Source organism: Crinia signifera, chromosome 6, assembly GCF_055691185.1.
Source record: "Crinia signifera chromosome 6, ASM5569118v1, whole genome shotgun sequence".
In the NCBI taxonomy this organism is placed as follows: Eukaryota; Metazoa; Chordata; class Amphibia; order Anura; family Myobatrachidae; genus Crinia; species Crinia signifera.
Window position 1 is genome coordinate 28,045,448 of NC_139222.1, and position 13,113 is coordinate 28,058,560.

Genomic DNA, 13,113 nt, shown 5'->3' on the forward strand with positions numbered 1-13,113 from the left:
CGATTTTATGTAAATTGGCCATTTCACTGCCGTTCTGATGCAATCCCGATCCGATGTGCAGCCCTGCGGATCGTTCGGTCTTCTCTAAGATCCTACCTGCAGCAGATAGTTTCTGAGAAACGACCATTGAAGTGGGTTCGGGTCGCGATCATATCAGAGGCAGTTCCTGAACGTGTCATAGGCTCCACCAGATCGTGAGCGGGTCATACATTCCCCTAACAACCCGCTCACAAGCTGCATCATGTTGGTGTGTACCCAGCATAAGCCGGCCACTCTGGAGAGGGGGGAGGGGGCTGGTTGTGGAGGAACATCAGCCAGGACAGTTTCTGCTAGCCTTACATTTAAGAACCCATGGGTAGCTCCCACAGTTTTAAGGGGGGGGGGGGGGGGGGGGGGTGTAATCGAGCCTGCATTGTGTTGGGGAGACTACTCTCAGATGATCCCTGTGCATGCAACAGGGGTATCCTCTCATCATGTTTAATGTAGATCTGCTCATCAAAATGTTATTTTTCTGGTATTTACAAAGTATACATTTATTTATAAAACATTTCCCACACTGCAAGCATGGAAAAGGCTTCTCTGATGTCTAACAAGATGTGATTTATTGGTAAAACATTTCCCACATTCAGCATGAAAATGGTTTCTCACCTGTATGTACCCTCTCATGCGCAACAAGATGGAATTTATGATAAAACGATTTCCCACAATCAGAGCATGAAAATGGTTTCTCACCTGTATGTACCCGCTCATGTGTAACAAGATTAGATTTTTTTGTAAAACATTTCCCACATTCAGAACATGAAAATGGTTTCTCACCTGTATGGTTTCTCTCATGTAGAACAAGACTGGATTTAAGTGTAAAACATTTCCCACATTCAGAGCATGAAAATGGTTTCTCCCCTGTATGTACCCGCTCATGTGTAACAAGATTAGATTTATTTATAAAACATTTCCCACATTCAGAGCATGGAAAAGGTTTCTCACCTGTATGTACCCTCTCATGTGTAACAAGATTAGATTTATTTGTAAAACATTTCCCACATTCAGAGCATGGAAACGGTTTCACACCTGTATGTAACCTCTCATGTATAACAAGACTGGATTTATTGCTATAACATTTCCCACACTCAGAACATGAAAATGATTTATCACCTGCATGTACCCGCTCATGTAGAACAAGATTGGATTTATGAGTAAAACATTTCCCACATTCAGAACATGCAAATGGTTTCTCACCTGTATGTACCCTCTCATGTATAACAAGACTGGGTTTATGAGTAAAACATTTCCCACATTCAGAGCATGAAAATGGTTTCTCACCTGTATGTAATCTCTCATGTATAACAAGATTGGATTTATTTCTATAACATTTCCCACACTCAGAACATGAAAATGATTTATCACCTGCATGTACCCGCTCATGTAGAACAAGATTGGATTTATGAGTAAAACATTTCCCACATTCAGAACATGCAAATGGTTTCTCACCTGTATGTACCCTCTCATGTATAACAAGACTGGGTTTATGAGTAAAACATTTCCCACATTCAGAACACGAAAATGGTTTCACACCTGTATGTACCCTCTCATGTATAACAAGATTGGATTTATTCCTATAACATTTCCCACATTCAGAACATGAAAATGGTTTCTCACCTGTATGTCCCCTCTCATGTATAACAAGATGTGACTTACAAGAAAACGATTTCCCACATTCAGAACATGAAAATGGTTTCTCACCTGTATGTACCATCTCGTGTGCAACAAGACTGGATTTATGAGTAAAACATTTCCCACATTCAGAACATGAAAATGGTTTCTCACCTGTATGTTCCCTCTCATGTCTAACAAGACTGGATTTATTCCTATAACATTTCCCACACTCAGAACATGAAAATGGTTTCTCACCTGTATGTACCCTCTCATGTATAACAAGATTTGACTTACAAGAAAACGATTTCCCACATTCAGAACATGAAAATGGTTTCTCATCTGTATGTACCATCTCGTGTGCAACAAGACTGGATTTATGAGTAAAACATTTCCCACATTCAGAACATGAAAATGGTTTCTCACCTGTATGTAATCTCTCATGTGTAACAAGACTGGGTTTATTCCTATAACATTTCCCACACTCAGAACATGAAAATGGTTTCTCACCTGTATGTAATCTCTCATGTGTAACAAGATGTGATTTACGAGAAAATGATTTCCCACATTCAGAACATGAAAATGGTTTCTCCCCTGTGTGATGTCTCTGATGTAAAACGAAAACTGACTGACTTATAGAACTGGATGATATTGTATCATCTTTATGATCTGTACTGGGTGCAGTAAGGTCTGAATGATCAGGAGAAGGTTCCTCATGACTAGAGGGACCAGATGAAATATCTGCACTGGGAAATGTTGGGTCTGTATTGGGGATAATGGGTTTTTCTTCTGGAGAATCTTGTCTGATGTTCTTATCTTCTAGTATATAATCTGGAGACACAATGAGATCTCCCTCCGAGGTATTCCTGCTTGTGCGCCCATCTACAGGAAACAGATGAATGACAACAGACAGAATTGGTTACATTGAGAAGGAAATGTTCATGGATGTTTTATCACTTACACTTGTGGAAGTCTAGTTACACACACGCCATTTTAGGATAGTATGGCCGCCATTTTGGTTCGCAGAGTTGCGCAAATAAAGTTACCATACCCGAGAATGTGTGACAAAGTGGACCAGAAGAGTAGCCATACTATCACACATAAATTCAAAATAACACACTTACACGAAATGAAATATAGTTAAAGGTTTAGAACGCCACACATAGCTTAGTTAGCCCTGCACACATCTGTCTGTATCATGTTTAGTACCGTTCCGTTCCGTTTCTCATGCGTAGTTTTCCGGTCATTGCGAATATTTCGCAATATACACGGCCCGATAGATATGGACATAATCCATATTCCAGAGACAGTTTCTGTTGAAAGTATATAACAAAGGAATCTATTAAAACCGATTCTACAGCTATCTACAACCCCTGACGACGATACCAACAGACAAAAGGACTGCGAAGTTCACCTTCCCCCTGCACCTTTGCACACCAGTTGTATTACTTTGCCCCAATCACAGAGGACTTGACATATGATCTCTGACCAATGAGAATGGCCTTTGACCTCCCCTTTCTGACCCTATAAGATAGGCGACCCGGAGCAGCCTCAGTCACTTCGGCACATCTACCTTTCCCTGACTTTTCCACCGGACTATAGTTCAGCCCTGAACGATAGTGAGCTCTGACCGGACTGCGCTTCGCATATTTGATGAAACGGTAAACGGTTGCATTTCACGGTATTTATTCTTATTGTTATTGTTGGCTGATTGTGTCTTGTATCTGTATTCTTTCCCCTTAGCAGAGCCTGTTTAGTATTCATTGTTAGCATATTGTATCACTTGTTAAACCTGTATTTTCTATTCCTGTAAACCCCTTTTGTCCATTAGGGACTTAAATACAACCTTTTTATGGAGTTCTTATCTCCTTACTTCTATACTGTGGTTTGTGTCTGTTATTCGCATTTAGCGATAAAGGTATATTACGGACACTGTCCATAAAGGTATATTCGCAGATTAGAGACAAATTACTGCGAAGGAATCTCTTATTAAGGTATTGGTTCTTGGTGTACAATATACAATACGTTTTGTTCGCACGTAGTTAGGTATAAAGGGTATACAGGTTGCGGACATACTACGTAACCTGCGCTTTTCACTTATTGTCTCTTTGGTCATATTAAATCGCCATTAACAATTTGGGGGCATCGTCCGGCCACTCCACATTCCAGAACTCAGTACCAGGCGTGCGACCCGACCTATACCAGCAAAAGGGTGGAAGTATTATCCATTGCTGGATAGGCCAGGTCCGCGGCGGTGCGGGGTTTGGGAAGTGCTAGCGTTGAACCCGGGGCACAATAAGTGAAAGCCACGTGTTTAAAGCATATATTAAGTGTTTAGTAAACTGTACTTCTGCCTGCCACAAGTAGTTTAACGGGGTATAGTGTCTTGAGTTGCTTGTTCATTACATTATATGTACCACGTGCGATAAGGTTCGAGTGTGTTTATTATAGTACATAGAGGATCCCCTCTGTGCAAAACTATAATTGTTTATTGTTAGTTACCGCAAAAACAGGGACTCCGCCACGTGGCGACAAGTCCCGGGCCTTTTGCAGTAACGTAAATCGTCTATTGTGTATTACGCAAGGTGCGCGCGCACGTGCCCACATCGGGAAAGTTTCGCATCTTTGTACGTGGTTTACGGATTAAGTGCGGGATTTATTTCGCATCTTGATACGTAACTCTCGGACAGAGTTAAGGGATTTATTCCACATTTAGGCGCAATTACTGCGTATAGCGAAACCCGAGCGCAACCTTGCAAATACACTATAGAACACGTGGGTGGCCGATTCATCGGCGGCCTGTGAACAACGCACGTACACACGTGGCTGTTCATTGGTACTGCACACGCAGCACACATAGGAACTAAAAGGTGAACAGTATTAAACCACTAGCTTTATTTAAACAGTATAGTAATATACTGCGAATAAGGCGGTGATTAATAAAAGAAAATAATTTTTTTTTTCTTTTTTGTTCATTTTCTCATAAGCAAGCAACTCAAGCATTATTTTAATAGATTCCTATAGTTTATTATAAGGGATTTATACCTGCATAAGTATCTAGTGACAAGCTACCAGCCTGGGAAGATTTTCTGTACAGAAATATTTCAAAAATAAGCATAAGACCAAGGTGTAACTAGCGCCCAGTGTGAAAAATAACTGAGGCGAACGGGTGTGTGACGGCACGACTCAGCGCAGTGTAGTCCAGTGTAGGACAGTCCAGTTAGGACCGGGTTCACGTGACGACGTGCCCATAGGAACTGCCCCTTCAGTGGAATTGATTCCGCTAGGAGGGTACAAGAAGATACATCGGAACGCACGTGTTTCCGATTAGCTACTTTAGAAATCCAATTTTTGGGGGTATAGGAAAACAAGTTTGTTATACCCTGGAAAAATTGTGCCACACCAAGCAAGTTGGCTAGAAGTTCGCTGCTAGTTGAAAGACTTGGTGATTGAGTATCATACCTCGTATCCTTCGCACCTCACTTGATTGTTGGGGATGTTCTAGGAAGCTGTAGAAGTGAGTGTTTGGGGAGCTCTCAGATAAGTAATAACCCACCGATATCTATTAAGCTGTGAACGTTTATTCCTGTAACTATGGGTAATAACGGGTCACGCTGTGATAACGTGCAAGATAGGGAGGAAGCAAGCCGGCCAAAAGGATCGGCTGCTTTTATTATGTGCAGGAAGCACGGTGAACTCGCAGTTGTTTACCAAAATAAATGGAGAAAAATGACACAAGGCAGCAAGTTAGAATTTCCCAGTGTTGGTAGCTTCGATCCAGAAATCTTATCGGCAGTAAAAGATGAAATATGCCTACTCTCCAGTCGCAAGGAGAGAGGGAAGCATATAGATATTCTTAAATTGTGGCAGAAGGAAGGACAGGAACAATGGGGAATCAAAGGTCTGGCAATACCAGATACAATCAGCCACAATAAAAATGCAACCGTTGCCGCAATAGAATCAACTCCCCCACCCCCATATGTGCCGAAGGGGTTAATGACTCATAAGAAAGACATGAGTAATAATGTATCCATTGCTAACTTGTACCCTGTTTTTACCCCCTATAAGCAAGATACAGATCCACAAGGGAGATTCCTGACATCAGCCATCCCTTGCGAAGCTAGCGGAAAGGAGAGAGAGGCTGAGACAGCCCAAGCTGCTGCTGCTGTTCTGGTCGAGGAGATAGCTGATGCCAGGAACACGATTGGAGACACAGGTAAGTACACACAACACAGCACAGAGATAGTTGCTCCTGGGATGTTGTCCAATGGTGCAGGGAGGATACAGATCCACCCTCTGCACACAGTGGAACCTCCTTGTGGACGGGGAGACGGGGATGAGGTAATGCCTGTAAAGGATAGTGACATGCACAAAACATGGACACGATTGGAACGTCATTCAATCATCAAAAATTTCCCTGATCCCAGCAAAGATCTGGCAAAGTGTCAGAAATTTGTAAGGGAGCGAGGAAATTCAGATGAGCCCACCAATAAGGATTGGCGATACATGTTGAGAGCTTGCCTCCCTTCACACATAGATGTCCAGAAGTTAATTCGAGACAGTGGTGTGGAGGGCGATAAGATTTTAACTGAACAGGGCAACCAGGAAAATATACGCCTAATGAATATACAATTGGGTGTATATTTCCCAGCGACGGTTGAAAATACCCTAGGATTCACCATCACACAGAAAGATGGCGAGTCCACCAGCGGATATTTCAACCGTGCTTTACAGGCGTTGCCAAAACACTCTGGTATCCACAGCCCCAGGGACAACATACATCTTAAGGGAGGAATTGTCTCTGTGCTGATACAAGGTCTTAGGGAAAATCTGAGAAACAACATAGAAACCATTCACCCCAACTGCAGACAGATGTCAATACACACTTTAAAGAAATCTGCTGTTGATCTGGACAAACGATTTATGACAGAAAGACAAAACCAAATGGTATGTTTCACATGTGGAAACAAAGGACACATAGCCAGACATTGCAGGGTAAGTAACCATAGAAAAACATATGTAAGTAACTGGGACACACAATGGGAGAAGACAGGTAGGTCTCAACACATAGCCATAGCCCCACCTAGTAGCCAACGCCACATGACACATATATGCAAACAGGGAGTAGGACACACATACACCCCACATTCAGGTAACATAAGACAATATCTGAGGGAGGAGCCTCAGATATGGGTAAGTGGAATAGTTTAAATATAAAGTTTTTTTTTTTGTATCAAACCCGTTAACAACATTCCCTCCTGGTCTAGGTTGCGCCAAGCAATTAGTAGCAGCAATTGGGGTAACAGGAAAAATACAGCATTACCCACTGACGAAACCAGCAGATGTTACAAGCGGGCCTCTGCATACCAAACACTCTTTTCTGTTGGCTGCAGCGGCCCGACTAACCTCCTGGGTAGAGATTTACTATGTAAAGTGGGATGTGTCATCTATTGCACCCCTGATGGGCGTGTGGGACGCCGAGCGGAGATGCACACGACAGGATAGAGTGGATCCCCGGACCAGTCCCCACCGCTATCCCCGCTATCCCCCCCGCTACAAGCCGGCGTAAACCGCAAGCAGCTCTGAGGTCTGTCTGGAGCTGACCTTGCGACAGACCTGGCGCGGCTCCTGACTCCCGCGCTGACCGGCTGGGTGAGCAGGGGGCATCTTGCAAACATCCCAATAGCAAGGTGCTGACCGGAGGTGATCGGAATCCCCTGAGCGGAGTGGTGCGGGTACCGGATGGTCTGATCCAGCAGCGCAGGCAGAAGCCCGGCAGCCTATTCCTATAAATTGACTCCTGTGCAGGCCCCCACCGCTGGTCCTCCGCTACAAGCTGGCATAACCCGCAAGCAGCCTCGAGGAGGTCTGTCTGGAGCTGAGCCAGTAACTGAGACCTGGCACGGCCCGACTGCCACACTGACCGATGGAATAAGCAAGGGACATCTTGCAGCAGCCTAATAGCAAGGGTGTCGACCGGAGCCCCCTGAGCAGCGCAGGTGCCATATGATCTGGTCCAGCAGCACAGGCAGAACCCCGGCAGCCTAACCCTCCAAAGTGACTCCTGAGCAGGCCCCCTGAGCAGCTGGAGAAGCGGGGAACCCTGGGTAGCAGTGGAAGCGCCCGACGTCGACTATCCTGCATGGTTGGCGAGGGGAGCAAGGAAGTGGAGGCCTACAAATCTGAGCTGGTATCGTGAGTACATACAGAATTAAAAGAAACAGTACTCTGACTAGTGACTGTATATGTGGACAGTGTGATAAACATGGGGAAAACTGGGCAGACAGCGGCAGCTGCCAAACTCGAGAAGTATGCAAGAGGCAACCCCCAGACAAGATTAGCTACCGGGGAAACCCGACAGTCATTATCTCCCCACAAAGCTGGTGGACCCAGTACGAGTGTATGTGAACCTGAACCAATACCTGAAGCCACTTTACAGCAGCTCTTAGAAGCAATAAGTGTTTGTGAGCAAAGGCTGGGGGACAAAATAGAGAAAACTCAGGCTGATATTGCGTCACTGAGACAGGAGGTTCAGAGTGTAAACAGGAGAATGGATGAGGCTGAGACAAGAGTATCTCAGATAGAGGACACACAAAACTCAGTAGAAAAACAAATAAACCAATTAAAAGGGACTGTGGCAGGGATAATATCCCAAGTATCTGAAATGGAGGGCCGGCTGCGGCGTAATAATATCAGATTGGTGGGGATACCTGAGAAAACAGAGGGAGATTCCCCGGAAGTGTGGCTGGAAAAGTGGCTGATCACAAACTTTGGGAAAGAACAACTGTCCCCTCAGTTTTGCGTTGAAAGGGCCCACAGGGTACCAGGGAGGCCGTTACCACCAGGGGCCCCTGCAAGAATGTCTATCGCCAAAATTATGAACTTTAGAGATCGGGATTTGATTATCCGACTGGCCCGATCAAAAAGCCAGTTGGAAATAAATGGTGCTAAGATCATGATTTTCCCTGACTACTCTAGAGATGTACAAAAGGAACGTCTGAAGTACATTAATATCAAGAAGAGGTTGAGAGATGCAGGGATTCAGTACTCAGTGATGTTCCCAGCAAAGCTTAGGATCATAATCGATGGAGAGACAAAATTCTTCGCATCAGCAGAGGAAGCCTCATTATGGTTGGAGAACTATAAGATTAAAAAGAAATAGGTGGAACTTGACAGTAGGACCTAGGGCCTGGATATCAGTGGATGTCGGCTCACATACGGGGGGGCCTTTGACACAGTGTCTATTACGTGGCTGTGTGCTCGTGGTTGATGTGTTGGTGTCTTGCTTTTCTCTTTTTTTGATCTTCTGTGTTTTGTTTTTTTTTCTCTCTTTTTGATTATTTGGGAGTGTCTTGATCTCTCCTTGTCTCTGAGATAATTTACCTGCCTAAAATTGAATGGGAGATAGGGGAAAGGTAGATGGATAGGAAAGAAGAAGGAAGAAGGGGAGGGGAGGAAGGGAAAGAAAGAAATGAAGGGGGAAAGAAAAAGGAAGAGAAGGGAAGCGGGAAAGAAAGAGGAGAAAAGAAAAAATATAAATATATAAATAAATAATAATATCTGGGGAAATGGTGGCCGGGGGGGGGGGGGATGTGGGGTGGGGGTAGGAATGGGGAAAACATACATATAGAGTGCATGTGCAGAAGATAATGTGCATAAGTATATGTCAGGGAGCCCACTGAATAGGTGATCATAAGGAAGAGATTCCAAATCTCGCCCGGGGAAGAAGAAGTAGGAAATAGTCATACAGTGTGAGTGTGGATGTATGGTAGGGGGGGGTGAGAAAGGAGAGGTTTTTTTTTGGTATTAAAGTATCCTTTAATGGGGAAGGTATACAGGGAGGGGGGAGGGGGCGAAAGGGAAAGTTGCAATATATCACTTTATTATGGATTGGAAAAAGAAAAAAGAGAGAAAAATGACACGAGTTGTGACACCATAGGATGTGTAAAAAATTGTAGATATGTACGCACATAGAAACACGAGTAAACACATAAAATGACGGTACTTGTTTCCTAGCACGGCCACAATCGTGAGTAATCGTGTCCCTTAAGTAAGGGACACGATTACCCACGATGGACCCGATTTCTTTTGAAATCAGGTCCATTTTGCCGGCTAGGATCAAAAATCGGGGGCATCGCGTCGGTCGGGACCATTAACATTGGTCCCGACGCGACCGACGCGATGCCCCCGATATTTCCATAGACTTCAATGTTAAAAAAAATTTTAACATTGAAATCTTGTCGGGAACGTTAAAATATCGGGGGCATCGCGTCGGTCGGGACCATTAACATTGGTCCCGACGCGATGCACCCGATTTTTACATAGGATTCAATGTTAAAAAAAAATTTAACATTGAAATAGTGTAAAAATGTCAAAAAATGTGAAATGGGTCAATATGACCCATTTCACATTATAAATGTCCCCGTCGTCGCCCCACGATAGACGCGAACCCGAAGCGTGGCGAGCGCAGCGAGCCTGCGAGGGGCGGCGGTACGCGTCCTCCGACCTTTTCATGCCCTACTATCCACTAGGGCGTGGAGTGAGAATAGAATAGTGTGGCGAGCGCAGCGAGCCACCGAGCCCGAAGCGTGGCGAGCGCAGCGAGCCCCGCGAGGGGACGCGGATACCTTCACAGTTATACGCGTCCCCTTGCGGGCTTCACAGGTGTCCGTGGCGACGCGGAGACCTGTGAAGCCCGCGAAGGGACGCGTTTACCTGTGAAGGTATCCGCGTCCCCTCGCCACGCTTCGGGCTCGGTGGCTCGCTGCGCTCGCCACACTATTCTATTCTCACTCCACGCCCTAGTGGATAGTAGGGCATGAAAAGGTCGGAGGACGCGTACCGCCGCCCCTCGCGGGCTCGCTACGCTCGCCACGCTTCGGGTTCGCGTCTATCGTGGGCTGGGGTTAACGCGCTTAAATTTGGGGGGGTTGGGAATTTTTTTCATTGAATCCAATGTAAAATTGGGTCCCAGGGACCCAATTTACATTGGATTCAATGGATTCAATGAAAAAAATCGGGTCAAAAATCGGTCGGTCGCGTCGATCGCATCGGGTGCGACCAAATCGCATGCGATGCGATCGACCCGATTTTTCCGACACGACCACCCCGATCTGAATCGGTGTGGCCGTGCTAGGAAACAAGTACCAAAATGACAAAGTTATTATGTTGGAATGTCCGCGGACTTAACGACAGGATTAAAAGAACCACGGTAATGAATGTAATTAACAAACAGGGAGCACAAATAATATGTTTAAATGAAACACATTTAATAGAGGAGAAATTAGGGGTGTTGAAAAAGGGATGGGTGGGTTCAGCATATCACTCCACATTCACGAACAATTCAAGAGGGGTCTCAGTTCTAATTCATAAAAATGTGCCATTTCAATGCAAAAGGAAAGAAATAGACAAATACGGGAGGTATGTGTTTTTAGAATGCCAGATACACAGGATAAATGTGTGCATCTTGGCTGTGTACATCGGCCCGCCATTTCAATACGAGGTATTAGAGAGGGCAGTGATCTTTGCATCTAAATCAAATGGGGCAGAAATAATATGCTTAGGAGACTTCAATAATGTGATGGACCCCAGTATGGATAGGTGGAACCGGAATATGGGGGTGGGAAAAACAGGGAATAAAGGGTTAGACAGGTTTATGGGGGATATCGGGTGGAGGGATGTATGGAGACTGAGATACCCCCAAAAATTGGAATATTCATGCTTCTCAAGATCGCTGGAAGCTCTGTCTCGTATTGACATGGTTATGGTGGATGATAAAATGCTCCCCAGAATAGAAAAGATAGAATACTTGTCTCATGGAATATCTGACCACTCCCCAATAGTTGCACAAATAAGACAACAGGAGGAAAAAGGATTTAGTATGTGGAAATGCCATCCTGTATGGTTAGAACAAATGGGAGCAGGGCTTGAATTGGAGCAGGAATGGGAGGAATACTTCAGTAAAAACTCGGGATCTGCATCACAGGCGGTGGTATGGGATACAGGGAAGGCTGTCATTAGAGGGTCATTAATTAAGAGGATAGCGCAAATAAAAAGAAGCTCGCGAGAGAAAAAACAGGAGTTGGAAAAAAATAATAAAATACTAGAGAACCAATATATGGAAAATAAAACAGAAAGAAATAAGGAAGAGTGGATGCAAGTAAATAGAACATGGATAAATGAGCTGAAATTAGAAGCCGTGAAACAAGAAGGATTCCTAGCCCATTTTAAATACATCAATGAGGATAGACCTGGGAGTTATTTGGCCCAGTTAATTAAGAATTCAGCACCCAAAAACCATATTGTACAAATAGAATCAGAGTCCGGGATATGTGTAGACACAACACCAGAAATCACACAGGTATTTGTAGAGTACTATAAAAGATTATACACATCTAAACTGGAATATGGGGTGGAGGAAGTTAAACAGTATCTGGCAGGGATACAGATTCCAAAAATAAATAGAGAACAATGTGTATTAATGGAGAGCCCTATTACAGTTGAGGAGGTTAAAGAGGCCATAAATCAAGTAGCAGGTAATAAAGCACCAGGATGCGACGGAATCCTGGCAGAAATGTATAAGAAGCATAGGGAAAAAATAGCTCCCTGGTTAACAGACTTGATTAATGATAGCCTGATAGATGGGAAACTACCTGAGTCAATGGACGAAGCCCTAATAATAGTAATCCCTAAACAAGATAAAGATCTATGTAAACCAGAGTCATATAGGCCAATCTCACTGATAAATATGGATGCAAAAATACTTGCCAAAGTACTGGCCCAGAGAATGGAGGCAGCCATGAATGATGTCATCCACCCAGATCAGACCGGGTTCAGTAAGGGTATGAGTACAGGGGTGAATATCAGACGTTTATATACAAATATTCAGATAAAACAAGAACAGGAAAAAGAAAAGACGCGGCAAAGGCATATGACTGTATTGAGTGGATATACCTATGGGCGGTGATGGAAGTATATGGGTTTGGGCCAAATTTTATAAGCTGGATCAAATTGCTATACAGAGATCCTAAGGCCAGGGTCCAAATCAATGGGTACAGTACAGAACCGTTTAAGTTGACTAGAGGAACAAGACAGGGGTGTCCTATGTCCCCGGCCCTCTTCAACCTGGCAATAGAGCCATTGGCTTGCATATAGAGAACTTCGCATGAGATAGCGGGGTTTGAGCAGGGGCGGGGAGATAGAGAAATAATATCAATGTATGCAGACGACATGCTGATCTACCTGAGAAATCAATCGGTGGAACTGCCTGTCGTACTAAAAATAGTAGAAACATTTGGAAAGTACTCTGGCCTAAGAATAAACTGGGGGAAGTCTAGTATGATGCCCTTGAGAGGGAAAATAGAGGCACAGGAAAATAATGGGGGCTTACTGAGTTGGGTGGATGACACCAAATATTTGGGCATTCGAGTTGCTAATGAGGGAAAGGAATTTATCAAAATGAAT

The 13,113-nt window shown here is 44.3% G+C and overlaps 1 protein-coding gene across 1 annotated transcript in view; it reads right to left on the minus strand.

Annotated features, from left to right (window-relative positions):
• Nucleotides 1-389: 389 nt before the first annotated feature.
• The window catches only part of LOC146010152 (uncharacterized), a 39,037-nt gene continuing 26,313 nt past the window's right edge, over nucleotides 390-13,113 (minus strand). Inside the window, 2 exon segments of the mRNA XM_083151110.1 lie at nucleotides 390-628; nucleotides 630-2,532. Of these exon segments, the coding sequence (XP_083007236.1) occupies nucleotides 538-628; nucleotides 630-2,532 (1,994 nt within the window). The 3' untranslated portion in view covers nucleotides 390-537.